Consider the following 26405-nt stretch of genomic DNA (forward strand, 5'->3'; position numbering starts at 1 on the left):
GAAGAGATATCATTGTGGGGTGACTGACACCAAACAAGGACAGAAACTATTCTAGGTATACGCCAATATGTGCATTGAACTGAAACGGGAGAGTGCTTCACCTCTAATGAAGACATAACTCTGCACGAAAATCAAATAATAGCATTTGATCAGCGATCGAGGCAAACTCCTTCAAACTCTCGCTGATGTGGGGTATCAACAAATGCAAGAACAAAACCTGCCAGCAAGTCGGGGACGAAGACCGGGCTTGACGGGGCAGCGAAGGAAGAAAAACGCGCGTGGCCACTTCAAGCGCCACCAGAACTAGATGCAAATTCCATCAATATGTGAGGAGGGAATCGCAGAAGAGAAGTCAAGGGAGCGACAAAGGAAAGAAGAACCAAAGGAGTGACTAGGGCCAGCAGGGGAGAAGGGAATCATTACATGAAATTAAATAAATAGAGACTGGAGCGACGCGAATTAGGTGCTTCTTTGTCTCATGAGAGGGGGAAAGGCCGTCAAAATGTGACCCATTGGTCAAAGGGGTCGGGTGAACGCATGTCGCTCGTACGCAATACAAATCACACGCTCAGAGGGCGCGCCCTCTATCCTATTCCTCGTTTGTGTCGAACTCAAATTCAGCGGAGTGTTCTTCGATGGGGCTGAACTCCTCATCGGCAGATAGAATGGTTTTGAGCAGGCCCTCGTTTGACTTAGGACGGACTGCCGGATTCACCAGCACAGGACGCCTCGCAACTTGAGCATGCCATGTTTCCTCTGCTGGGTCTTGTGTATGGTCAACGGTCATGGTACTATCTCGCTGAGAACCTGCACCATGTCCGACCCGCGAAGGCTCATCCTGCTCAGCTCCAAATCTCACAAAGGGTTCATTGAGTGATACTTCGTCACCTTTGAGGGAGTCCTCGTGGTCTTCCTCCTCAAGCTTGTTCCTTGATGAACTGAGACTAGTCCGAAGGGGGTTACTAGTTTTCTTCTGAGAAATGCGACGAAGGAATTGCCCTGACATCCACGACCCCTCGGAATCGATCGACGCTAGTGACTGAGATAGTGGAACGTTATCCGGGTTACCATCCCAGCTTTCGCCTCCCCACGAGTCGTGATGGTTGTTGCGAGAATCCGGGACATCGGAGGCAGAGCTTGGAATAGGGTATTGAGTAACCATGTTAACATCAGAGGTGTCATCGTCCCTCTCAAACTCATCAGCCACTTCTGGTATATCAGGAGACTGGAGACGTGAGTCAGGTGGTGATAGAGGTTCGTCACCGAAATGTTCCGTGAATTTCGATTGGGAGCGCTTGATCGTGCCCGTGCCAAGAAAAGCCTTGGGCGGCACGTACGGCGCCGGACCGGACGAGGACTGTGTCTGAACTTTGAAAAAGGATTCATGCGACGGGTTCGACGGCTCAGGGCTCCGTTCATGGAAACGTTCTCGGTAGCTTCTCTTGAGGCGTGAGCTCCCACGGCGAAAGATCGAGGTCAAAGTGTTCACACGACCACTGCTATTGTCCGACAGACGCCTGTCAGAGTCGATTGTCCTTGAGATATCCGATGTTGATTCTCGACCGAGACCATACAGATGCGAAGAAGTTGGACTGTAGACCCGGCGCCTCGATGGTGAATGAGAGGGAGTCAGGCTGCTGCGAGACATTCCCATCTCTGTGGACGGAGCGAAGCTACGCCGCGGGACAACCTTGCGTCCACTGATAGAGCTATCGTCAATATTGCCAATGACAATAGCACTCTCGGGAGTTTCGCAGCCTTGTCGCTCAGAATCTTTGGAAACTCCTCTCAGCCATGACCCTGACGGGGGGGTACCACCCAGGGAAGTCTTGGTGTCTCCAGATCTAGTGACACCCTCGTCAAAAGAAACCGGCGTAGCCCGACTACCAGCACCAGGCCGGCCTCTTTGGGTCGTAGATGCCTCTTCGACTTCAGGTTGATGCTTCGGTGTGGAGAGATCGGCAGCCTGGTCCAACGGGTGCTGCTGTTGCTGGTCAGCGGCTTGTTGCAACTTGCGTTGCAATTTCTCCTGATCCTCGGCCTGCTTCCTCTCCCTGCGCCGGCGATCTCTTTCCAACAACTCCCGTAGAGCACCAGCGTCCAGAGCATCAGCCAGGTCATTTACCTTCTTATTCGAATGAGCATTTTCGTCAGATGCAGCAAATGGTGGCACCTTGTCTTTCTTGCTCACTGTCTCAGGTGACTTCTGGCTTTTCGCAGTGGAAGGCTTGGGAGCTTCCACATAACGAATGATTGGGCGGGGTGTCCAAGCTGCGAAAGTGTTGACCTTGAACGTGTAGGACTCAAATATGTCGGATAACGACGACTCAGCTGAGTCACGGACGGACAAACTGACGTCAGACAAGTGGCGGTCCGAACGACGACTTGGAGCCCTGAGGGCTTTGCGTGTTTCAATAGAGAAGTGCTCACTAGGGAGCGGGGATGGGCGACGAGGAATGTCAATCGGCGCGGAAGCCATCAATCTGATCTCCCGTTCCCTGGCAATCTCGTATGCCTTGCGCTTGCTAAGTTTCTTCTTCAGGACTGCTGGTCCGCTAACGCTTCTTTTCGACTTTAGGAGCGATCCAGATCGAGTTAAGGTAGGCTGGTCATAGCTTGTGTTGGAGTGAGAGGTGTAGCCATCGGACTGCTGTTGACCAAGCCGGGAGGACAGTTGCCGGGTTCCTCTTATAGAAGCCGGTTGCTCGCTGTGGGACATAGGCGGAGGATACTGGATAGACTGAGAAGCTGGAGGGACACCGTGCAGAGAGCTCGGAAAATCTTCAGTGGGCGTAATGTGTCGGTTCTTCTGACGTTTCGAGGATTTGCGAGAGGGCTTGCTGCCTAGCTTGCTGCCATCGAAGCTGTGGCGAGGGTCCTGCGGCGGAACCTCCGCCACCGCAGGAGCATCGAGCTGGATCGTGTGCCGCTTGCTCTTCCGACCAAATGGCCATATCGCCATGGCGTCTGATGGACTGAAACTTCGTCCCGCTCACGAGTCAAGGTGGACAGTGAAGTAATCGGAGGCGAAGTTGTAGCGGATGACTGGACTCATGAGGAATGACGGAATGAACTAGACACGCGACCACGGAGCGGAGTCTGAAGCCGAAGCCTTACGCAAAAATAGGAGAGCTCCGAAAAAAAACGCAGGTGACGGAATATTTGGCGGATGGGGGAAGAAGGGGGATAGGATTATTTAGAAAGAGGAAAAGAGGAAATCAAGAGGAATAGTCGAAATTTCACGATTGGGATTGACAGGTAGCGGAGGCGAACCGAGACATTCAGAGCGACGGGGGAAAGTGCCGGGAGCACAAGGCCGTTCTAGCGGATGTACCTAAAGAAGGATGCCCCAGGCGGTGGATTTGATAGTTTGATACAGGTAAAGCGGTACGAAGTCGAGACCCGGGGGGGTGAGGGGGCTTTAGAGGGGAGGGGTGGTGGAGCGAGAGGGGGGTGAAAGGGATGTGACTATTGGTTTAGAACGAGCGGGTAGATCGGAGGCCTGAAAGGTAGGTATGATGAGTGAGGATTGAGGAAATGATGGCAGTCACGGTTTCGTAGCAATAGTGTAAGTATGGAAGTCGCAGGACTATCGCAGGACTTTTGACGTAGTAAAGAATAGTTAACTTTGGTAGTGAGACCCGGGGGAGCCACGCCACATGGAGTGGCGGAGAATGACCTCCGTAATCACCGAAAGTCAGAGAGGAAAGATGCCAAAGGGATCTGGAAGGAGGACTGCGATCCTAAAAGAGAGCGAGGGAAAGAAATCCAGTCCAAAAAAAGGGCGAGGAGATCGGAAAGAAAGGAGAGAAGGAGAAGAAGAAGAGGGGAGAAGAAAGAAGGAGGAAGGGGGGGATATGAAGAAGAAAAAAAAGAAGCAGCAGCAGCAGCAGCAGCAGCAGCAGCAACAGCAGTAGCCGTAGCTTTGAGCCCGACTGGGGAAGAGAATAGACAGAGACAGAGAGACAACAGCCCAAAAAGGACGATGGTCGATGAGAGTCGGCGAGGGACTGTGAGGGCCGAGACAAACAAGCCGCCCGTTTCTGAACCAGGGGAAAACTACGGAGTACTCGGTTGGTTACACACTTTTCTCGCCCTCTGGGGCCGTCGCCGGCCGTCACAACAGCTGTATGGAGTACTTCCCTAGTACTCAGTAAGTTACTGCTGGTTCATGATACTACCCGGTGGTAGATTATGGAGTCGCATGGTATTGAGGTACAGGTATTAATGGACTCTGCCCTCTCCTCCTCCCTCCCCCCCCCCTGCCCTCGATTGATTGATTGATTGATTCATTGATTGATCGATAGGATGGATCTGATTCGACTTTGCCTGCAATCCCGAATCTGTTCCCTCTCTCGTTCTCTTTCTCTTCCTCCTCTTGGGTACAGCACATACCTACATGCAGATGCCACCTCCAACCGTCTTGTCTGCCTTCTGACCGTTCTGTCCTGTGCTCCATACCTGGTGGGCAATGTGTCATGCGGGAACTAACGAAAATCACCACCACGGTATGGGAAAAGAGACAAAAGAAAACAAGAAAAAAAAATACAGAGAAAAGGAAAAACCTCGAAAAGGAAAGATAATTATGAGGGAAAATCTCTTCAACTGTGGAGAAACATCCACTACTGTCGAGAGAGTCCGATGGAAGCCCAATCCGATTCATTATTATTGCTTCAAAAGGGAGTTGACGAGGAAAGGGAGTGGAAGAAGTTCATTGGTACCTGCCTTAGAGTAACCGCCCAGTGCGTAGTCATGTATCTGCCGGGTTACTCCACATCAATCCACTCTCTCTCAGCGTCCAGAATGTGGAAGACAAGCTAGGCAGGTAAACCGCTGAAGCAGAGATGGGTAATTTACATACGTTTACATATAGAACGTACTGTACATTGTCCATGCTTCTCATTGTTTAGTATCTAGTTACTGCACAACATAACTCTAGATTGCCCTACCGTGCAAGTGCATGCGTAGCAGTTTACTTCATGGCCATGGCTCGGACAACAGTCCTTTAGGAGAGACGGCGGGGCGGCGGGCAAGGCGCTTTTCTCGGCCGTTGGAACCGATCGTGGTTAATCAATGGGGGCCATATCACAATCATTTACATAGTAGATGTGTGCCAGAGCAAAGCAATGCAACAAATGCCCATATAATCTAAGGGCAACCGCATTGAGCTACCTCGAGCCACAGTTGAAGCCCAAATATGCTCCGCAAAACCCCTTCGTCATACTGAAGGCTAAGGCAGCTGCAGCTTATTACTCCATCCCCTTCTGGACTCGAGCTTAACTGAGACTCGAGGGCGTCGCTCGTGGTAGCTCAAGGGTCCTGAATCATGCAATGACGTTGAACCCTGTTTCTCGATCTTGTCCAGCGCGCGGCAACCTCTCCCTTGTACAGGCCGGGCGGGATTGTAAGGCGCTGGGCAACATCATCACCAGTATCACGATGATCACTAGACCACCACCAGCGCTGTGATGCAAAACCCAAGACGGTAAAACGGGCGCACTCTTACTCGTACGAGTAAAGACCCAAAATCATTCCCGCCCACTCCTTGGTGGAGCCTGTGACAAAGCCGCAGCCCCAGAGTGTTCTAAGACTAAAGAAGAACGTCCAGAGGGGCCAAATGACGATGCAGTTGGGTTCCTATGGTGGGGACATCTGAACCATAAATGCGGCGCTAATTCTTAGCTCGCTGCCGAGTCAATGGTATCCGTCGAGGGATAAAACCACTGGAAAAAGGAAATACCGGCCGATACAGAATCAAAATCAGACATGACGGCATGCATAAGAATCAACTCAGATGCGGTGCATTTGCTGCCGACCTTACAGTTGGCAAAAGCACCTCCTCCTATCAAAAACAGATGTCCAGTGAATGCAGACAAAACTTATTGTTTACTTCTTTGTCGAGAAGTGTTTCAGGACATGAGACTTTCTCCCGACAGTGCTACTGCCTCGGTATACTGCCCGTACGATGAAGAACATCTCCATCGCGGGAGCTCATTTCCCGCTGTTCGGGCTGCTTATTTGCTACGGAGATGCTACAAGTCGTTAATATCCCGCCCTGCCGGCCGTGACAGCGTATCATTGACAGGTCGAATGTGCTGTGGTCCAAGCGTGCAGAACCGTGACGAGAGCAGACACCAGTGTTTTTATAACATCAGCTCGCGAGAGGACAAGATGTAGCCACTGTTCCGACTCTCTACAGCACATGTATAATTGTGCAGAAACACCAGGCATTCTCTTTGCTGTAGAATGGACTATCAGATTCCGACCAAGGTGGAAGGAGTGTCCTTAGAACCTGTCCCTAGATTGAGTCCTCGGCAACACCAACATCGACTTGCGTCAGTGGCTCACTCGATTTACTTCACCGATCCTTTCGCAAGGGCCGAACGAACTTCAATGACGCTAGGTATAAACCGACTCCCAGAGACTTTTTCATTTAATTTCTATGCTCACAACGGGTGACTGGTGACGGAATCGATATCCACCTGCTGTTCGATTCAAGCCCTTCACGCTTTAGATTCTGTGCTTCCACGCCCGACCGCCCGACCGGTCCGTGATTATACTCAGTAACTACACCTCGTCATCAATTTATGCCCAGAGCACGGAGTAGTCAATTGCCCACTCTGCTGCCAAAAAGTCCCCGAGTCAAATCGCGGGTTGACCAGCGGTAAGCCTGAAGGATCCGCTTATTGGAGCGGCGTGTCCACACTCCCTCAGGTTCTGCTGAGATCTTATCCAGTGCCGATTGTCCAGCACGAAGTAGTTTACGGAGTACGGAGTACTGTGCACATAGTTAGACAAGCCCCCCTTCCTCATACTAGAACTCTCACCTCATCCCTTAAGCAACAGCAATCAAAATGGTGAGTGGTGAGACAATTCATCCTGTCAGAGGATCACAGTACATTCCTAACAGATCCCACGCCCAGAGCACCCGGGGCCAAGTCTCCGACGATGCAAATCAGTTAACAGTAGACACCGTGTTCCTGCATCTGAACCACATTACCATCCCCTTCCCTCCCCAGAGAGAACAAAAAAAGACCCGGCCAGATCCCAATCCGAAGGAAGGAACAGGTGAGACATTCCGTCTTACTAATCTTTCTTGTCCACCGTAAGAGAGGGGAAAAGGAACGGACGGAAGGGAGGGACTGGAGAGGGGAATGAGAACACAACAAAAGAGTCGCTGCAACCCGGCCGAGACGTTGTACTGTACCCTAGATAGACTACGGGAGCGCAGCACGGTGTTGCCGGTGGTCTCTTCCCAATCCCACATTTCACTTTACCACCTTGCATGCTTTTGTCGTGGGAAAGACAGTCGGAAATTATTCCATCCGCCACAAACCCCCACTCAATGGGTCGGGTAATTTTTATTGTTGGATTGTTCGCGAAGGGGAAGGGAAGGGATAACCAAAAAAAAAAAAAAAAAATGCCAACCCAAATTAGCATTCAGGAACGACACGCGGGAAAGTCTCCCAGGACCATGGTACGGAGCTTTTTATTTGATCAATCAGTTGTTAAGGCACTATCCGAGCTTTTTTTTTTTCGCGAAGCCCCGGCCGGGCTCTTCCTTTCTGTCCGCGCGCGCGATCAAATCTGATTTATCCCCCAGGCTCATACATGTAATCCATCACGTTAAGAAGTGCTCCGTATGTAGGTAACTATAAAAAAGGAACTTACATGAGAGATGAATAGATTTCATTGTGCGAGAACCATGGACGATGGTACAGTCCGGAGTACATCAGTACACTTTAAATTAGCAGTTACTTGCCTCTCGACCGCTAGTAGGGTTCCATCTCGAATAATGTACTGTACTCTACACCAATAAAAGCCACACTCGCACCCGACGCGATCATCGTCGATGATAGGCGGAGTAATTCTATCTTTTGGTTTTCGATCACTAAAATCAAACTGTGGGCCATTTCTACGATTGGGATTCCCAGTTGAGAATCCGCGGGGGGGGGAAAGGGCAGAACTGCTGTTGCCCATGCCTCTTTTGCTTTTGATCCCAGATCTGCTAGCTTTGTACTACAGAGGTCGGCAAGGGTACCGTACGTGTGCAGAACAGTCAACCTTCTTTGCTTCGGCCCTCTTGCTCACCCCCTCCAGCCGTTGCATTGGGTGGGATCTGTCTCTGGAGAGTAGTATCCTATGACAGCACGCTCCAATTTAGTTACTTCCAGCTGCAGCCTGATATGCGGGGAGGGTTTGGCGGTGACAATGCCGTGGAGATGTATATGTACTGTGTGGCAAAGAAGTGTCTAATTATGTGCGTGCATACTGCATCATGAAAACGAGGGTCCTGCTTATAGGATATAGGGTTTCAATGTCATTTTGTTTTCCTGTGTGGGGGAACTGCACTGTACTGTATACCTTGCTTCACTGATAGAATTTGTTGGGGAAGAAGGGGGTGGGAGGGGGGGAGGACAGCAGGACCGGCAGTTCAACGGAGCTGATCTTCGCAGGGAATAAAGGAATCGGGGGGGTTGTTTACTGCCCTGTGCAGGGACCCCTTCTCGGGCTATTTATCGAGCATGCGCCTAAATGTAGGGCAGAGGTTAGTTATTGTGCTAGGCTTACAGCTGCAGATCACTTCCTACAGTACGTCTTAGTACTGTGGTTAATTCTCCTTGGGATTCTACGAGTATCAGAGTTTGGCTGATTGTTCTATACCCTCTGAGAGTAGTACAGTACAATATAGGTACTTCTTAAGCTGATAACCACTAGTCTTGCGGTATATGTGCAATACCAACTGCATGTCCCTTCTGGAATCTTTGATCTTCTATCTTTCAACGGCTGATCAACAATCCCCACTACCTGGAATCACATGAGATCTACCGTGGCGAATCAACAGAATTCCGACTACTGTGGCTCAGAGCACAGGCAACAACAAAACAGCCTCCCCACAAAACACACCAGCATTAATGAATCTGCCTGAACTGACTTCTCACCCAGGAATAAACCACTTTCGTACTCAGCCACTCGCAAAAGACATACTTAGTGATACACAGCACGGAGTACTCATACCTAGGATGTCGATCATTCTTCGCCCCGTTGGAAGCAAAAGGATTCGCCCCCCCTCCTCAGCCACAAACCCGCCACATGAGCTACCCATCATTCCACACAGCCAGCGCCAAATGTTATACTTAATTTAATAGTGTATTGGGGGCATCCCCGTTTTGCAGGGCGCAGACAATCTAACAACCCTCAGACATCTAGTCTATTCTGGACTTGCCCGATGATCGGCACAGGGTCGTACTGTAGCCCGCTTTTACCTGATTATATGGCCCTGGTACGTGCGGGGCTAGATATGGCAGACAGTATCGTTGTTCGAATAGCCAGAGTTAACGAGCGATGGATTTGCATCCAGAGTCAGGCTAAGCTTAAATTTCCGGGATGGGTTGTAAGGGACCACGTTGGATGGTGCGCTGGCATCTGTTCAGCACCAGCATAACGAGGGTGGTTGCCTGTGCCCTGTAGCCATGACTATAAGATGCTCCGATAAACTGCTTGCTGGGGACAATTCACGTGTTAGTCTGGCTATGTAGCTGGATTCTTGCGCATTTGATTATTTGAACAACCACCACAACCATCGACCACTGTGACGCTAAAACCAGAACTGAAGCAGCTCTAAGAAAACCGTTCAAGCATCGGACGCCACGTCTTGGGGTTGAGCGCCTTTCCCGACAGCATGCATACCTACTGGCTAGGCATCTTCTTTATCGCGGCTGGATCCATATCCCTAGTTCGCACACTCTGTGTATGAGCTCTCTCCCGAGACGTGGAGGCACACAGAACGAAAGAAGTTCGCACAGCGTCGAGACATCCCCAAGCCAAAGGGCCAGCCACTCCAACTCTCGCCCACATCATAGATAAGATAAACCCCCATTAAGTTAACCCCAAACAATGACGTCAACATCATTCGCGGTAGTCAACTACTTTACCCAACTGGATATCCAAACAACCCCCAACCGACATGAATCAACACTGTTGGCACCAGCAAAGTAGCTACTGAAGACGCGCAGATATCCAAATGTTCCAATCAGAACGAGCATTGACCTCCTGCCTAAGTGCACAGACAAATAAAGTCCAGTCAAAAACAGTAGAAAATCCGGATTTGAATGACCCCAAGTTTTCAAGAAAGCGACCCCGGGCCTTCCAACGCATCGCTGCAGTTCAAAGCTATCGGGTACATCGCTTTCGCAATCTATTTGGCTCGCCCTCCAGAACGCGATATCGACGACTCACGTGGCGGCTTAGGAACCGCTTTATGGACCACGAGTCGTGCGTCTCGTTCTTTTTACTGGCAGTAGCAGTAGTAGTAGTAGTAGTAGTAGTAGTAGTAGTAGTAGTAGTGGTGGTAGTAGCGCTCCCAGAATGGGAGCTCAGATCGAAAGAAGAGGACTGCCCTTGCACTAGCCATCGGATTTCATCTCCTGTTTCGTCCTGTCGGAAGGATGTGTTGGTGGTGGTGGTGGCGGATGTTGCCATTGACGCTGTGCCTATTTGTCTGACTGGATTCTGGCAATGTTGAGGGGGACAATGGTGGACAATGGTGGATTGATTTGGAACAATGATGACAACGATGGTGGTGGCTTCCTTTTTTTTTTTTGGCACTAACAAGTCTTCAGAGAGAAATGTGTTTGCTTCTGCCAGAATAGTAAATAGGTTTGATCTAGTGAAGTTATTTTAGGTGCAGAGTCATCGATACTGTGACTCGGACCGAAACTATTCTGATGTGAAGCTGGGTCCTAAATTGTACCCATAGGCAACAACGAAGTATCCGATGGTGGCTGGTGGGCGGCGGAGGGCTTGGATGAATGGACCGGCCAGGTGCGGAATTATTGTTTGTCGGTGGTTAGCTGAGTGTTCAAGTGAGGGTTGGAGTTCCCGCAATAGGAAAATTGAAAGCAATCTTCATTGGAGTGATGAAAGAGAGGGTTCGAAATCTGTCTCAAGCTGTTATCAAATTCGTTCGCAATAGGATGAATTGCTTATTGCCCACAGTAAATCCGGTAAATCTCGGCGCAGCTACGGGATAAGTCCGGGTTGCTTTTTCGATTGGGGTAAAGGTGTAAGTAGTTATCTCACTGTAGGCCGACGGTCACATTGATGATTGGTGTCTTGGCTGGGTATAATACATTGAATTGAATTAACATGTTAACTCAGTATGTACTCTGGATTAACTTCGGAACCCTCGGAGGGCACAACAAGCGGGACAGAAATAGAGAACCAAACCACGGTTCGAGGATGGGAACCTTCGCCCATGGGTTTAATGAGGGACGCACGTGTTCGCCCCATCCGCTATTGTTGCTGTCCAGTACGAACCGCTTGTGGAGATTTAAATTGATGTTCTAGAAGACTGCCTACCGTACCGCGTACCAAGTTACTGGCATGTAACAGTACCGTAGCTGCGACTGGAGCGAGCCTGCTCATACAGTACTGTCACTAGGTACCGGTGATCTCATAGCTGTAGTAGTCATATGATGTGGCCATGAAATATCCCACTCATTCTGACCGGGCGCTTTTCCCACCGGTCCACTGTATCCATATCGTAGTAGTTATGAAAGATGCAAGTGACGTTTGAAGTCACTGGGTCCATCGGCTGACGTGGGATAGGTCCCTGCCAGCTTTGACTAGCTGAAGGCGTGATATCTCAGGCAAGGGCCCTTAGCTGCCACCAAGCACGGTCATTGACAAGCACAGCCCTCTAGCTCAAGACAGCTCTCTGACCTCATGCTGTCCATCCAATTAGTCGCCACTGATTGAAATGAGGGGGTGGTGCTGGCAGGCACCCACTCATGCTTGATAGTCCGTCAAGATCTGATAAGGGCAGCGACACCAATACAACTTTGCACTTCCACCTCCTGTTCAGTCGTGGAGCAGTTATTTGTATCCTTGACTTTACAAAATCTTAGACATGCTGGTAAATTCGTGCGAATCTGCTAATGCATTGCCTGTTCGATATATGGACCCTCAATCCAGCCGAAAGATGCCAAACAATAACTTGGGCCAGATACAGTTCACTATACAGGCTGTTATACTGCACCAGTTCAGAAGTTTTGGAGGGTTATATGAGAACCTGTAGTATGTACTTGACCGACGGTAGTAGGATCTGCGGCCGAAAAATGGGGGTGGCTTACTAGATCAGGCCAATCGTGGAATGAGGTCTCTCGTATGTCCATCTCGTCTGCATGCTTATGAAGGCATGTATATCCGAATCTCGCCTCGTTCACATACGAGCCACGGATAGTCCTCTTCTTGAAGTCGTAGCAGTAGAGAGACCTTTCATACTCTTGCTCACTACATGATGATCCAGTCTCACAGCCCACAAGCCAACCCACCGCATCAGCCCACTTTCATCCTCCTATCCTTGATTACATTCGGAACCATTCATCCCCAACCATGCCTTACCATCCAGCCACAGCAGTACAAGGCACATCAAAATCCTCCCCACAGCCCATGTTCTGATGTACATGTACAGTACTCGACCCTTTCTTCCTTCTAATCCAAGCCAGCCCCAAAGAGTGAAAGCAAAACACCCACAGACCCAGAGCACTACGTCCAGCACAACCACTCAACACAGCGAAGCTTAAATCCAAACCTATTGCCATCCTGCACCTCCACGCACAATCTGGTACTCACTGCCAACCTTCCCCCCCCCAACCCATCCCGTCCACACAACCTTGAAAACGACAATCCCATTGTTCAGCCTGTAGTCGAATTCCAAACCCGTCCATAGATATTCCCGTATCCGCAGCCCGAGACAGAGACCGACATAGCAGGACAAACGAGTCGGCAAAGAAGAGAATTCTATTCCCTTTTTACTCCTCGCCTTCACCGCAACAGAACAGCAAGGCAAAGGGTTCGAGCAGCAACCGATGCCCCTCATTCCAGGCCAGAACTCTCTACCCCTCTCCCTCTCTCGCTTGGTCCTTGATGTACATGTTGTGACTGCCTGTCTGTGTGTTGCGGGGCATGGTAGATGGAACAGGTACAAAGTGGTGATAGGACTTCTGTCGTCGGGTTGGGAATTTGAGTCGCGCTGGGTGGGTTGGAGAAAGGGAAAGGATCTGTTAGGGGGTTTGTTGGGATATCGGTTGTGGCGGGAGGTGGTATTTTGGGTTTAGTCTGGAGGTGAGCTTGTTATCGGTTGCTGATGGTGGTATGATGGGTTCAGTTTGAGAGCAGAGCTGTCTTGATAGTGGATTGGTTTTTCTGCGGATGACGCGGGTGTTGTGAGGGATGGTTTGTTAGGACTGTACAGTACGATGTACATTTGGGTGTGGTTTTTAGGGGGTCTGGTACTAATGATCCCATGCCTGTGTACAATGATTCTTGAGAGGAAGACTGATGATTGGATGTGTGTTTTGAGTAGTTATCTGGTCTGAGGTGGATGGGGATCATGTTGGAAGGAAAGGGGGTGTTAGCTTCCTAAGCGGGAGGCAGGATGGCGATATGTACGGTATGTTGATTCGTAAGGATAGTTTTGATCAGGGTGTAGCAACATCCGCAGTTTGTTTCTTGCTCTTTAAACCTTAGCGTCGAGCTAGGTGCGCGTCATGTTGCTGTCTTGCAAGCTTGTGGGGATGTCACTTCTCCAAGCAAGATGATCAAGCCACACTGGGGAATCACGATGGAACAAAGGGGCGATACAACAGCAGCTTCTAATCTCATCTGAGCCACCAGACAGTGCGCGTCCACATCACGCTACAGAAGAAAAAATAGCAATGCAATGTAGTCACAAATCTATTGTACTTTTTTGTCTGATTAGAAACAACGAGACACACCACCATTCCAAGCCGACAAACGCCTTGAGCGTTGGGATATATCATGACCTTAGAACGCCAAAATCCGCTTCATTCAACTGATACCACAAGCTGCAACTCCCCCACCCCCTCTCTTGATCGGGCACGGGAAGCATAAACTAGAACCAGATCTTAATCAACTCCTCACTCACCGCACTTGGCGTCAGGACGCCGCTGTCTGTGATCAGTGCGGATATCAAATGGGGAGGGGTGTAGTCAACCACGTCCGAGCTATCTGGCGACTTGACGTTGGGGGTGGGTTGTGCTTGCTGCTGCTGCTGCTGCTGCTGCTGCTGCGTGGCTTCGTCGGCGACATCTTCCTCGGTCTTGAAGTCGATCACGCGCTGCTCGATGGGCAGATCGTACTGTCCAAGCGGGTAGAGACGAACGAACTTGTGGCTCTCCGCCACGACGTAGAAAGGCTTGCCCATGGCCTTGGCCAGCAGACCGATCTGGTAGGTGCCCATTCTCGACACGATTCCGCCGTTCTCCACGACACCCTCCGCACCGACAATGACCACGTCGGCCTTGCCAAGCGAGTACGCGACGGCGGACTCCGGGATCGTGGCAACCGGAACGCCCTTCTCACGCAGCGCGCGGACCGTCTCCATACCCTCGGGCTCCGCGGACGAGCCCTCGACATCGCCCTTGGCCGGGGACAGCACGTAGATCACCCGGAATCGAACGGCGGACGGGCCGCCCTTCTCACCAGCAGCCTGCTGCAGCAGCGAGGCCACGACTCTGGAGCCACCGTTCGTCAAGACCGTGCTTCCGTCCCGGACGAAGCCTCTTCCGAACGCCGCAATCTTGTCTCGGCTTTCCTTCGCACGTCTGATGAACAGTCGGCCGTTGGACAGCAGGTGCGCCCTGATAGCGTTGAAGTCCCCGGCGGGTCCAAGCTGACCGGGTCTCTGTAGCGTAGTGATCAGGTATCGCTGGAAGAGATCGGTTCCAGCGGAGAGGCCAATGGGGTTCGGGATCGACTGTTTTAGGTGTGCGGTGGATTTCTCCAGCAGATCGAGCGTCTCTGATATCGTCGAGGAAGGGGAGTGTGTGAGAAGGAGCACCAAGGCCTCGATAGCGGCGATTGGCATGGTCAAATCTGGATCGGAGCGCAGCAGCTCATTGTACGTCGCGACGATGCTGGCGACTGTTAGCAGCTTCCAAGGCCGCATGGACTTTCCATGGCGTCAGGTTTAACTACTTACTCGAACGGTTTCGCCGAGGTGGAAGTGGCGGCTGCCATGGTGACTGATGATGCGTTGAGCAGCTCTGGAGAATTGATGGATCGAAAAGTCCGTAGGAAGCTGTCGTGCAGCAATTATCCGTAATAATTATTGTCCCATGGTCGCTTCGCCGCAGAGTCATCGAAAAAGGGAAGCGTGGAGTAAGTTTGCATCGTTTGTATACAGTGCCCCTCCTCTGGTGCGCTAGTCCGCTTCCGGTTGCCATGCGAGGCCCTTCACTGTAAACAATCAATCATAACATCCAGTCCAAACACGACAACCACGTTTGCACCACATCTTCTCCGACGAACAACCTCGGCGTTGCCTCGTGGAGAGGGCTTTTCTGCAACATGTCGTACGGTCATCGAATGAGCCAACAGTTCCACGGCTCCCAGCAGCACCACAACAGAGGCGGCCGCAAGAAAGAAGATGAAAACGATGCTCTGATGCGACTGGTGAGTGCATCTCACAAATATGCGCACTCGTCTGCGACTTTGTGCCCTCTGACACTCTCAGTAGCCAGATAAAGAGATTGCAGGATGTATCAACGACATCGGCATACCCTTCACTGCCGCTGACCTGATCAAACCGAACCCGCAGCAGATTCAGATGGTCTTCGAGTGGTTTGCGGAACTCCTGATGAACAACACCCGCGAAACGGTGGAACCAGCAATGCGCGCGGCGGCAGATGATGTTTGTGGCGACTATCCGGATATCGTGCCCACGGATACACGCAACTTGATGGGATTTTTCACCGGTCTGCGGCGGTTGATGATGGAGGTATTTCGCCAACTTACCTATCTCACGCTCCCCCCCCCCCCCCCCCGGTTGTGACTACTGACTGACTGTTGTGACTGCCAACCAGTGCGGTGTCAATGATTTTACTTTTACCGACCTGACCAAGCCGACGCACGACCGTCTCGTCAAGATCTTTTCCTATCTCATCAATTTCGTGCGCTTCCGCGAGTCACAAACCCCCGTGATCGACGAGCATTTCAACAAGGCGGAGAAGACGAAAGCACGCATCGACACCCTCTACGGCGAGAATCAGGAGATGGAACAGCGCCTTGAGGAGATGCGCCGGACTCTGAAAGCCAACGAGGCCCAGGTCAAGGAGAAAGTCCGGAGGAACGATGAATTGAAAGCACGGCTCCTCGAGTTGAGACGAAACCAGGAGCGAGTGGCGGAGACGCTGGAGCGTGTCAAGGCGGACAAGGCCAGACGACAGACACAGCTCGAAGAGAAGACAGAAAGGGTGGTGCGCACCCGACAGGAAGTCGAGAAACTACGACCTTACGTGATGGACAGTCCCGCCTCGCTTCAGTCATCCCTGGCTGAACTGTCCGAGAATTTGTATCGTGAGAAGGCTCAGATTGATGCCATGGAGAAGCGGGCAAGAGCTTTGCAAACCTCGTCTGATACGTTCACTGTTGTCAGCAATGATGTACAGGCATGCGTGAAGCTCCTGGAGGATATATCTGTTGAGCTTCAGAAAGAGGAAGAAGAAGAGTCCAGAGCTTCTAGAAACAAAGAAGCTATTTCGGAGAGAGGTAACAATGTGAGGGAAGTGGAGCAGACAGAGAAGCTACTGCAACGACAATTGACGCGGTGGAACGAGAGAATCGAGGCTCTTCGGAAGAACGCGCAAGAGAAGGCTGAGGCAGCCCAAGCCCGCATGGAAGAGCTTCGGGAAATCCAAAAACAACTTCGCGAAGAGCGAGCAGACAAGCAACGCGACATGGAGCGTCGGAGAATCCGCATCGAACAGACGGAGAAGAAGGTCAGTCTTCACCTCTAATTGTCACCGTGCTTAACTAACCAATATCTAGATGGCCGATCTCAAAGAGAACATTGAGAGCGAGATCCAAGGCGCTCATGATGAATACCTGAAGCTGGAGTCGCATATCAAACTTTACATCACCGATATGGAGAAATGTTTATGATCTGAGGCAATTCTGTCAGGGGCGCGATTTCGGGAGTTTATGAATTGGTTCTAGGATACCCGTATGATTTAAGTATTGCATTGTGGGAGTCTTCCATTACTGAGTATTATTGAATATCTCTGTCCTCATCTATCTCAGTATGTGTTTGAGCATTACCCTGTGCATCATCCATGATGCCTGCACCGGCATAGTCTTTCTCAATGAACTCGAACCAGCGTTCTGCCACTCGTTTCACGGTTACAGTTCGTCGAAAGAGGGCGTTCTCCTCTGAGACACGCACAGTACTATTCAGCATGGGCACCTGTGCATTCCACAGTGAGACTTCCGGGTTCGTTAGGTCTTGACATTCGCAGAGCACAAGGTCCATATCTGCTTTGAAGGAGGTTTCTGCCAGAGCTGCAAAGGTTCTGGACAGGCCCTGCGCGGAAAATTCCGTGGTTGGGGCATGGAGGGATAAAGAGTCAAGGACTGCTAATAGAGGCCGTGCTTCAGTCTGCCCGTGTATTTCCTTCTTATCCTGATGATGGACCCGTTGAGACCCTACTACAGACAAACACGCGCGCAGATTCTCCAGGGTTGGGCAGAATAGTACTCTAACCCGGGTGGATCTAGACAGCAGTCCTATGGTTTTATCGTAGATGTGATGGTGCCTAGCGACTTCTCCCCTGGTTGGATGAGTAGCAGCGAGCAATCGGCTCAGAAATTGATCCCTGGTCGAGCATACAATCAGGGTTGTTGAGAAAGAGTCATGTTGTAAAATTGTTTGTAGGAACTCGGGAGTAGAGCCGGTAGAATACATTTTTCTGGTCGAGCCCATGGCTGGGTTGACTGCTCTGCAAGTGCAGCCACTTGGACGAGGGCTTTTTTCTTCCGCTTTCCTAGCACATTAGAGTTGAAGAGGCTGTTTTCGCGGCCATACCACTGTTGCAATCGGCGAGTCAGATACCGATAGATGTCAAGCTGGGACGTTAATGAGGAGGATGAAGACCGGAATGAGGTACGGGGTATTGTACTTACTGTACGTGCGCGGGAAAGCTTGAAGGGTGGATCCACCCAATCGATAACTAGCTAAGTTACTTAACTTACCCAAGCACGTTACCTCAGATCGTCATTTCGGCTGCCCGCCAGAGAATCGCCGAGCACCCAACTTCTCTCTAGCTCTGCGTCAAGGAGCATTTCCCCCTCCAAAGTCTCGTCTATATTCGCCTTTCCGTGACGGGCTTCGGAGGCAAAAATGGAGACCATTTCACGGATCTCTTCCATGCTGGAAACAGGTACTGTCCGCCCGAGTGTCTTTCCTCCAATTGTCCTCGCTGCCTAAGTAGACTGATTGACTGATCGGAATGTTGTGTCAACAGCCCGCGAGCTCACCCTCGAAGCAGCGCAGTCCGCAGCTTTGAATAGAGGCTCCGGCGTGGGAGTATCTCCCCGCAACCTGACGGCCTCGCATATCAAGAAATTACTGGATAGTCGGAGTGACCGCGAAGTCCTCGATGGCATGCGACGGGTGATCACAGTACGGACCGACCCTCCCTACCAGCCGCAATCACAGAAACAAATAACTAACCTTGTCCTTCGTGAGCACTCCAGTTGATGTACCGAGCCGAGCCGTCACTGCCTTTTTTCTCCGCAGTTGTCAAAAATGTAGCAAGCGCCAACTTCGAGGTTAAGAAGCTGGTCTATATCTACCTGGTCCACCATGCGGAGACGGAACCGGACCTTGCGCTGCTGTCCATCAACGCCATTCAGAAGTCGCTTACAGACCAGAATCCGCATGCGCGCGCCATGGCACTTCGTACAATGGCTGGGATCAGAGTCCCGGTCATCAGCCAGATTGTATCCCTTGCTATCAAGAGGGGATGCGGGGATATGAGCCCGCATGTGCGCAAGGCCGCGGCACTGGCCATCCCGAAGTGTTATCGCCTGGATCCGAACTCCCTACCGCAGCTGGTTGGTTATATCACGACATTGCTCGGTGACACCCAGTACTTTGTTCTGGGGCCCGCTGTGGCCGCGTTCCTGGAGGTTTGCCCCGACCGGATTGACCTGATCCACAAGCACTACCGGACCCTTGTCAAGAAGCTGGTTGACATGGATGAGTGGAGCCAGCTTGCAACGCTGCGTCTTCTAACTTTCTACGCCCGACAATGCTTTCCTCGCAAGACCAAGAAAGTTAAGCGCGCGACAGAAACCGAAGGGTTCTACGAAGATGAAGAAAATGGTGATGATGTGACTGAGGGCAATGAGGCCGATCTGGACGAGGTACCGGTCTTGGATCCGGACTTGGAGCTCTTCCTGCGTGCTTGTCTGTTGCTGTTGCAGAATCGTAACTCAGCGGTGATCGTTAGTATTGTCCGCTGTTTCCTTCATCTCGGTACGCCCGAGTACCTTGAAGCTGCTGTGGGTCCACTCATCGCTCTGCTCCGAAGCCCCCAAGATGTGCAGCATGTTGCGCTCTACAACATCGTGGTCGTGGCTTTGAGACATCCCAAGCCATTCACGAAGTATGCCACGCATTTCTTGGTTCATGCCATCGACCCGCCTCACATATGGCGTCTCAAGCTCGAAGTGCTCACAATTATATTCCCCTACTGTGGGCAGCATCTAAAGAATGTGATTTTGAGCGAGCTCCAGCATTTCTCGCAAAGCACAAACCCGGAGATGGTCCGAGAAAGTGTACGCGCGATAGGACGTTGTGCGCAAGCTGATACCAGCGCTGCGAATCACTGCCTGCGAGTCCTGCTCAGCCAGATTACGAGCCAGGACGATAATCTGGTAGCGGAGTCGCTGACCGTCATTCGTCATCTCATCCAGCAAGACCCCCCTTCGCACGAAAAGACGGTCATTCAGCTTGTAAAGCATCTAGGACTGACAAGCAATCCCGATGCAAGAGCTACGATTGTGTGGCTTGTCGGAGAATTTGCCGGTGCCGAACCCGAACGAAACATTGCTCCCGATGTCCTGCGAATCCTGGTACAGGATTTTGCTAACGAGGCCGAGGCCGTGAAGCAGCAGATTGTCCTTCTCGGTGCAAAGGTTTATCTACATCATTTGCTACGGAACCCGCCAAAGGAGGAGCCAGAGCCACAAACGCAACCACCAGTTCAAACGGAGGAGGCAATCGTCAATGAATGGGCCGACACTCCGAATGAGCAAGAGCCCGAAACCAATGGCCAGGAAGAGCACAAGAGTGAGCCCGAGGAGGACCAGATAGCCTTGCTTTGGCGGTACATTCTTCTTCTGGCCAGATACGACTCCTCCTACGATCTTCGCGACCGAGCACGACTTTACAAGGCTCTCCTTGCGTCTCCTTCCATGACGCAGTTGGCCAATCTAGTTCTTCTCGCACCCAAACCTGTTCCCCATGCACCCAGCCCATCTGAGACGCGCAAGGATCTCTTGATAGGCTCCTCGACCCTTGTAATCGGGCCAGACGCGGGCATGCTCGGACTCAAGGGTTATGAGAATCTTCCTGACTGGGTCGGAGCCGGGCAAGAGCCCGACCCGCGCCTTCGTGAATCAGAGGTCAAGCCAGATCCCACAGGACGGGCATCGATGACGGCGGGCGAGCGGCTTGACCAGGCCCTCAAAGAGCATCAGCAGAATGTCTCATCTTCCAAGGCACAGCCCGGTCGTCCAGGAGGGGCATCTTCGTCGAAGGGCAAGACGCTGGATGAGTGGCTAGAGGAACCGGAGTCTGAGAGCGAGGAAGAGATGGAGTCGGAAGAAGAGGTAACTGACTCTGAGTATGAGACCGATGAGGAGGAGACGGAGGAAGAAGAGACTGAAGAAGACGAATCTGAAGAGGAAGAGGACGAGACCGACTCCGAAGACCGGGCACAGGCGACAGGACTCTTGAAACGGTGATGGCCGTTTGACTTTCTCGTGTAGTGATAGAGCTTACTTCATGTGAATAAGTAGATACCATTCAAACGTTGCTTTCCAATCTGACGTTCGTTTTCCCTCTTGTCCCATGAAGCATAACATAATTGCGATAGCCAAACAAACCAATCTTGCGCGCTGTATGTTGGTCAACTGGCGGAAATACAAACGATAATAAATCAGGCGGTGCCCTGCGGCAGAACGACGGAAGGCGTGAATCCTCTCCCTCACAGCGAGGCTGAGACGGTCTCGAGAGATCACGCATTAAACATCGGACCATTCGCTTTCAACTTCCTGGGATTCGTCTGACCATGGCTGAAGCCAGCTGTGAGTGAGCTGATCGAACATCCCTGCCATTTTAACCTCCTACCCGCCTCCAAGGCGCCGAGTCGCTCCCCAAGTTGTGACCCGCGCGCGCTCCGTCCCCCTGCTGCTCTCCCAGTGGACTCAGCTGTCGGCCACAATGCGAGCTACTGCAGGAACCTCCCTCCGAAATCAACACATCCCTTCTTCGATCGACCTACCTACATCTCAGTCTATGCGTCTTTCCTTCTGTATCCGTCACTGAGAACCGGCCGCCCGAACAGACCGTCCATCCACACCTAATCTTCGAGAGACGGACGCGAAACGACCACATCCGCTCTCAGCCCTCCCTCCCTAACCACTTTACATTCTCACACCAAAAGACCTCGGCCTCCCCTTACCTTGGCTGTATAATCAGATAGACAAAAGAGAAAAGCCCCCATCACAAACGGGAACCCGACCTACTCAGGTCGCCTCCTGCTCCAAAAAATGCCTGGTTTACCGGGTAAGTCTTTCCCGCTGCGCTTCTTGCGCTACGCCGCCACACACCCTCCGTGCCGAGGCAATTTCGCCTTTCTTCTTCCCCCCACCAGCTGAATATCATACTCATCTTTTATTTATGTGCTTGTAGCGAGTATCGATCTGGATGAGTGCATCGAGAGACTCTATCGCAAAGAGTTGCTAGCAGACTCCGTTATCGAGGCAATATGCGCCAAGGCTAAGGAGTTGTTGATGAAGGAGAGCAATGTCGTGCATATTGCGGCTCCGGTGACGGTCGTCGGAGACATCCACGGACAGTTCTTTGATATGATTGAGATCTTCAAGATCGGTGGGTTCTGTCCGAATACGAATTATTTGTTCTTAGGTTGGTTTTCCTTTTATTTTCCCCCGCGGGGAGCTCGTTGGGGATGAAAGAAGATGAAGGGGCTAGGGGATGATGACGGGCCGGCGTAAAGAGAGGGATTTGCTGTAGTGTGGTGGTGGACGTTTGGAGTATCTCAAACAAGAAGCTGATCTCGCCCCTCTCTGTTTCCAGGCGACTACGTCGATCGTGGCCTCTTCAGCGTGGAAACGATCTCGCTCCTGGTGTGCCTGAAGCTGCGGTACCCGCAGCGCGTGCACCTGATCCGGGGCAACCACGAGTCGCGGGGCGTGACGCAGTCCTACGGATTCTACACGGAGTGCGCGCGCAAGTACGGCAACGCCAACGTGTGGCACTACTTCACGGACATGTTCGACTTCCTGACGCTGAGCGTGGTGATCAACGACCAGATCTTCTGCGTGCACGGCGGGCTGTCGCCGTCGATCCACTCCATCGACCAGATCAAGATCATCGACCGCTTCCGCGAGATCCCCCACGAGGGGCCCATGGCCGACCTTGTCTGGTCCGACCCGGACACCGAGCGCGACGAGTTCTCCCTCTCCCCGCGCGGCGCCGGCTACACCTTCGGCGCCCAGGTCGTGCGCAAGTTCCTCGAGGTCAACAGCATGTCGCACATCCTGCGCGCCCACCAGCTCTGCCAGGAGGGCTACCAGGTCCTCTACGACGACCGCCTGAGCACCGTCTGGAGCGCCCCCAACTACTGCTACCGCTGCGGCAACCTGGCCAGCGTGCTCGAGGTCAGCGACACCGGCGAGCGCTACTTCAACATTTTCGACGCCGCGCCCGAGAACGATATCCATCGCGGCGAGCAGCAGGCGCAGCAGAATAAGGACGGCCAGAGCCCCGTGATTGATTACTTTCTGTGATACCCATTTTATTTTCTCGTGTATTTTGTGGTGGAGTGCGGTGGTTCTGTCTAGTTTAGGAACATATTTTTTCCAACTTTCTTATTCTAGCTTATACTTCTTCTGGGTTGTCCCCCCCTCCTTTATTTTCTTTCTGTGGATTTATGATCTCCTAGGGATGGGGTGTTGGGTAAATATTCAAGCATTTATAGACTGCTGTCATGTGTTGTCATGTAAGAGAGAAATGTCAATACATATTAGACGAGTTGATAGTGTTCGAAAAAGAGGGCTTCAAAGGTGAGTGAGGGTTTGCGAGCTGGTTGCGAACAATTATAGAAGCAGTTGGGAGACCAGGCTAAAACTGAAATATACTGCTATATACTACAAATGACGTGGTTCGTATTTCTTCAACTACTTTAAACCTACTCGCCATCCTCAACACTCTTTTCACCATGCTGATAGCCAGGTCAGGTGTGTGTCCAATGAGGTAAATGGGGCGAGACGGAGACCGGGGCCATAGGATTTCCACATTCTTACCAAGGTTCATAATGTAGCTCATGTATATATAGTATATAGTATAGTATAGTCCACTAATCCCAATCTCCCAGGAACCTCGCATCAGACAGACAAGAGAGGTTTAGCAGAAAAGTAGAGTATAAATAGGAAAATCGAGTAGATTTCACTCAGATGATGTGTGAATAAATGCGTCCCAACGCTTGTAAATACTGGCAAGAAATAGTTATGCTGCCTCCCCATGGCATAAAACAAAAGATGGGGGTGGATCTTGATCGTGGTTTCATAGGAAAAGGGGGAAAAAATGGACACAGACAAGAGAAAGGAAAACAAGAAGAAAATGATCTACCAGTCCTTGGCGATGTCAAAGGACCACTCGAACTGGAGGTGAGTGTGGTCGTCGTCGTCGATGAACTTGGAGATGGCGTTGTAGTGGCCACGGTACAGCAATCCCGAGGGGGCTTCTTCGGCGGCGACTGTTTCGAGGAGGGAAACGAGGATGGTCAGTTGGTTGCGATAAAATGGGGAGGGGATCCGCTGGCTGGGCTCAACTTACACTTCTTCTCGTAGACCTGCTTGTCGGTGGTGTTAGGGGCGTAGCTTCCCTGTGACCGGTTGTTAGGAGACGAATAACTGGAGTATGAGGGGGAGGAGGGAAACTTACCAGCATCTCCTCGTCCTTGCTGACCCGGACACCCTTGCGCTTGACGACCTGCAGGTACTTGAGGCCGCTGAGCACCTCGTGGTGCACCTGGAAGACGACCTTGATGTGGAAAGTGGAGCCCTCCTTGATCTTGAAAGGCTGGTCCTTGAGCCCTTCCAGCGCGCCGGGGGCGGACAGGTCGATCACCACGTCGGAACGGCCCTCAACCTCCAGGGCCAGGGACTTGATGATGCACTTGCGGGGATCACTGGGGTCGCCGATCGGGGTGCCGGAGTTGAGGCCGAGCGAGGCCTTCCACCTGTTCAAGGCCTCGTCATCCTTATCTATAGTAAAGAGAGGGGACGGTTAGTAACGAATAGAGACCATTGATGATTTTAAGATTGTGGAGAAGCTTATAGTAGTCGCGATGCGGCTGAGTTTGTCTTTTGCATGTGGTAAATAAGCAAGGGGGAGGGGAAAGCCGGCGTCAATGGCCACGAGGCAGAGATAGAAAGAAGAGGAGGGGGCGGAATGCTTGTGACAGCAAAAGGGGGAGGAAGAAGAGGGACACATCAAGAACAATGATCACACATACCAAGCTGGGCATATTCGTCGATGGTCTTCTTCTCACCGACCTTGAAACCCTCGGTCTTGGTGGCAGTGAGATCGTCTTCGTGTTCAGGCATGGTGGTGGTGGTGATAGTTTTGTTGCTTTGGTTGTTTTGGTGGCTCTGGTGGGGTATTTGGATAGCGGATGGGAGAAGGTGTCCAGAGCTAAATTGCTGGGGGAGAAGTTCGCCTCACGGAGGGCGATTTTCTTAATTAGCTAAAAGACCAGTGCAAGACGGGGGATCGAAGAGATTTCAAGTAGGGTCACTCACCGAGATTAAAATGAGGCCAGGAATTGCTGAAGGAGAGAATTGTTTGGGGATGTTTTGGAGTGGAAGACCAATTGAACTACTAAAGGCCAAGTGGGGGGGAGGAAAAGGCGGTGGACAATCATGGCTATTAATGGATGGCCTTACAGGAGGGGGAAGGAGGAATTGTTTTCGGATGGGCCAGACTCATAGACTCATCATCAGCACTGGCAGTATGTACTGTACTGCACTGTACTTGTGATGAATTGATTCCAGGTCATGTCATTGATGGCCACGCAATAGTCGACTTCACACAAGAGAAGGTTACTGCTTGACAAGGTGGCTGTTTCCTACACTGTACCGCGAAGGTGATCGATCAGTCCTCTTTCTTGCTAAAAGGCCATCAACATGAGGGTTGCCCGGTCTTAGTCCAGGTTCCAGGAGTCCAGATGAGACATTCCCAGCCAAACATTACTCGCACTATGGAACCCCCTGTCGAAGTCCAGCAACCAAGCTTGGACAAGGGGGTGCTGTTATACTTATCCGCTTTATGTGTTTCTGCTCACTGAGCAGCTCTACAGTGTGGGGTTAGTATATAGTAACACTGCATACTGAAGTATATGAGTCCATGCCACTAGGGCCGTTATTATACGCCATGCTAGAGGCCAGAAGGACCGTTTTCAAGATCGCGATTGCCAGGCGCGAAGGTGCTCTCCATAAGTGCTACACACTGTGCAGGCTATTGGAGGTATTTCACTTCAAACGAAGATACTCTTCAAAGACATGACTCCATACGAAGCATACAGCACTATAAAATCTCAGATTTCATGCTCACATTGATATAAGGAAGAATTCAAATTCAACCCAGCTTTGAAAAGATATGCAGCAATTGACATATGGATAATTCGACACCACATCGGAAGTAAAATTTGGAGCCCAGAGAACTGCACATCCTCTCCCCAAGCCCTCTTCACAGAGTCGATCCAAGCCCGAGGGCCATTAGTTAACTCAGAGAAAGTCGAGCCTTTTCTACCCTGAGGATATACCTATCCAAGTTTCAGTGTTTTGACAGCCCCGTTGCCGAGGTTCCATGGTTTCCCGAGAGGTCTGCGAGTTTTAAGTCCGAATGCGGCATTGTTCTGGAAGAGTGGACCAAAGGCTGATATCGGATGAAGCGGTGAGCACATTGCGAATGCAAGAAAGATATTTCAGGAAGAGAGTCCAAGTTTCCGAAGAGAGGCAAGTAGATCAGCCATACGAATATGATTTAGGGTGCGCATGGATCCTGGGCTGGTTGAATCTGCTTCGACTGACAAGAATGCATCTCGTTCAAAAAAGTACACAGCGAACATATGGAGTATTTCAACTCCCCCACACTGTAGGGAAGTCAGCGAAGTGTCAGCCCTGACTCGGTGCATGTCTTCATGCATATCCCCTTGTCCGGGCTTCTGGCAAGGGATTTCGCTATCTAAAGTTTTTTTTTTGTTTGTTTTTTTGTGTGTTTTACTTTA

At 51.3% G+C, this 26405-nt stretch overlaps 8 protein-coding genes across 8 annotated transcripts; 4 read left to right on the forward strand and 4 right to left on the reverse strand.

Annotated features, from left to right (window-relative positions):
• Positions 1 to 150: 150 nt before the first annotated feature.
• On the reverse strand, positions 151 to 3325 carry BO82DRAFT_34712 (uncharacterized protein). Its single transcript, XM_025633779.1, has one exon. It carries the CDS (start codon positions 2960 to 2962, stop codon positions 590 to 592), a length of 2373 nt encoding a protein of 790 aa, XP_025494021.1. The 5' UTR covers positions 2963 to 3325; the 3' UTR covers positions 151 to 589.
• An 8863-nt stretch (positions 3326 to 12188) lies between these two features.
• BO82DRAFT_34792 (uncharacterized protein) lies at positions 12189 to 12547 on the forward strand. The gene has a single exon (XM_025633809.1). The coding sequence runs from the start codon at positions 12299 to 12301 to the stop codon at positions 12497 to 12499; it is 201 nt and encodes a 66-aa protein (XP_025494022.1). The 5' UTR covers positions 12189 to 12298; the 3' UTR covers positions 12500 to 12547.
• A 936-nt stretch (positions 12548 to 13483) lies between these two features.
• BO82DRAFT_352565 (translation initiation factor eIF2B subunit alpha) lies at positions 13484 to 15152 on the reverse strand. The gene is made up of 2 exons (XM_025634723.1): positions 15008 to 15152; positions 13484 to 14942 (listed from the first exon to the last, which is right to left on the reverse strand). Exons 1-2 carry the CDS (start codon positions 15043 to 15045, stop codon positions 13919 to 13921), a joined length of 1062 nt encoding a protein of 353 aa, XP_025494023.1. The 5' UTR covers positions 15046 to 15152; the 3' UTR covers positions 13484 to 13918.
• A 146-nt stretch (positions 15153 to 15298) lies between these two features.
• On the forward strand, positions 15299 to 17185 carry nuf2 (kinetochore-associated Ndc80 complex subunit NUF2). Its single transcript, XM_025638526.1, has 4 exons — positions 15299 to 15480; positions 15545 to 15805; positions 15891 to 16805; positions 16855 to 17185. The coding sequence occupies exons 1-4, from the start codon at positions 15376 to 15378 to the stop codon at positions 16966 to 16968; spliced, it is 1395 nt and encodes a 464-aa protein (XP_025494024.1). The 5' UTR covers positions 15299 to 15375; the 3' UTR covers positions 16969 to 17185.
• On the reverse strand, positions 17075 to 17935 carry BO82DRAFT_331100 (uncharacterized protein; the record flags this gene model as incomplete). The annotated part of the gene is made up of 1 exon (XM_025633126.1): positions 17075 to 17935. Exon 1 carries the CDS (start codon positions 17783 to 17785, stop codon positions 17075 to 17077), a length of 711 nt encoding a protein of 236 aa, XP_025494025.1. The 5' UTR covers positions 17786 to 17935.
• Positions 17936 to 18137: 202 nt separating this feature from the next.
• On the forward strand, positions 18138 to 20912 carry BO82DRAFT_305862 (AP-3 complex subunit beta). Its single transcript, XM_025632236.1, has 3 exons — positions 18138 to 18242; positions 18327 to 18484; positions 18559 to 20912. The coding sequence occupies exons 1-3, from the start codon at positions 18203 to 18205 to the stop codon at positions 20833 to 20835; spliced, it is 2475 nt and encodes an 824-aa protein (XP_025494026.1). The 5' UTR covers positions 18138 to 18202; the 3' UTR covers positions 20836 to 20912.
• A 513-nt stretch (positions 20913 to 21425) lies between these two features.
• On the forward strand, positions 21426 to 23020 carry BO82DRAFT_34841 (serine/threonine-protein phosphatase). The gene is made up of 3 exons (XM_025633828.1): positions 21426 to 21658; positions 21785 to 22018; positions 22190 to 23020. Exons 1-3 carry the CDS (start codon positions 21643 to 21645, stop codon positions 22900 to 22902), a joined length of 963 nt encoding a protein of 320 aa, XP_025494027.1. The 5' UTR covers positions 21426 to 21642; the 3' UTR covers positions 22903 to 23020.
• Positions 23021 to 23366: 346 nt separating this feature from the next.
• Positions 23367 to 24995, reverse strand: BO82DRAFT_352569 (rho GDP-dissociation inhibitor). Its single transcript, XM_025634724.1, has 5 exons — positions 24919 to 24995; positions 24633 to 24819; positions 24059 to 24381; positions 23951 to 23999; positions 23367 to 23870 (listed from the first exon to the last, which is right to left on the reverse strand). Exons 2-5 carry the CDS (start codon positions 24721 to 24723, stop codon positions 23740 to 23742), a joined length of 594 nt encoding a protein of 197 aa, XP_025494028.1. The 5' UTR covers positions 24724 to 24819; positions 24919 to 24995; the 3' UTR covers positions 23367 to 23739.
• Positions 24996 to 26405: the final 1410 nt, after the last annotated feature.

The sequence above is a fragment of the Aspergillus uvarum genome, assembly GCF_003184745.1.
Source record: "Aspergillus uvarum CBS 121591 unplaced genomic scaffold BO82scaffold_14, whole genome shotgun sequence".
NCBI classification, from domain to species: domain Eukaryota; kingdom Fungi; phylum Ascomycota; class Eurotiomycetes; order Eurotiales; family Aspergillaceae; genus Aspergillus; species Aspergillus uvarum.

What these genes read in the sequence shown, in the direction of transcription:
- BO82DRAFT_34712 (XM_025633779.1), bottom strand. Translation starts at nt 2,962, where the DNA reads ATGGCGATATGGCCATTTGGTCGGAAGAGCAAGCGGCACACGATCCAG.
- BO82DRAFT_34792 (XM_025633809.1), top strand. Translation starts at nt 12,299, where the DNA reads ATGATGATCCAGTCTCACAGCCCACAAGCCAACCCACCGCATCAGCCC.
- BO82DRAFT_352565 (XM_025634723.1), bottom strand. Translation starts at nt 15,045, where the DNA reads ATGGCAGCCGCCACTTCCACCTCGGCGAAACCGTTCGA. An exon ending in ACCTCGGCGAAACCGTTCGA is followed by an intron (nt 14,943 to 15,007) that starts GTAAGTAGTTAA and finishes AACAGTCGCCAG; the next exon opens with CATCGTCGCGACGTACAATG.
- nuf2 (XM_025638526.1), top strand. Translation starts at nt 15,376, where the DNA reads ATGTCGTACGGTCATCGAATGAGCCAACAGTTCCACGGCTCCCAGCAG. An exon ending in TGCGGCGGTTGATGATGGAG is followed by an intron (nt 15,806 to 15,890) that starts GTATTTCGCCAA and finishes ACTGCCAACCAG; the next exon opens with TGCGGTGTCAATGATTTTAC. An exon ending in TCGAACAGACGGAGAAGAAG is followed by an intron (nt 16,806 to 16,854) that starts GTCAGTCTTCAC and finishes ACCAATATCTAG; the next exon opens with ATGGCCGATCTCAAAGAGAA.
- BO82DRAFT_305862 (XM_025632236.1), top strand. Translation starts at nt 18,203, where the DNA reads ATGGAGACCATTTCACGGATCTCTTCCATGCTGGAAACAG. An exon ending in CTCTTCCATGCTGGAAACAG is followed by an intron (nt 18,243 to 18,326) that starts GTACTGTCCGCC and finishes TTGTGTCAACAG; the next exon opens with CCCGCGAGCTCACCCTCGAA. An exon ending in GCATGCGACGGGTGATCACA is followed by an intron (nt 18,485 to 18,558) that starts GTACGGACCGAC and finishes TGAGCACTCCAG; the next exon opens with TTGATGTACCGAGCCGAGCC.
- BO82DRAFT_34841 (XM_025633828.1), top strand. An exon ending in TACGAATTATTTGTTCTTAG is followed by an intron (nt 22,019 to 22,189) that starts GTTGGTTTTCCT and finishes CTCTGTTTCCAG; the next exon opens with GCGACTACGTCGATCGTGGC.
- BO82DRAFT_352569 (XM_025634724.1), bottom strand. Translation starts at nt 24,723, where the DNA reads ATGCCTGAACACGAAGACGATCTCACTGCCACCAAGACCGAGGGTTTC. An exon ending in GCAAGGACGAGGAGATGCTG is followed by an intron (nt 24,000 to 24,058) that starts GTAAGTTTCCCT and finishes AACCGGTCACAG; the next exon opens with GGAAGCTACGCCCCTAACAC. An exon ending in GCAGGTCTACGAGAAGAAGT is followed by an intron (nt 23,871 to 23,950) that starts GTAAGTTGAGCC and finishes TCCTCGAAACAG; the next exon opens with TCGCCGCCGAAGAAGCCCCC.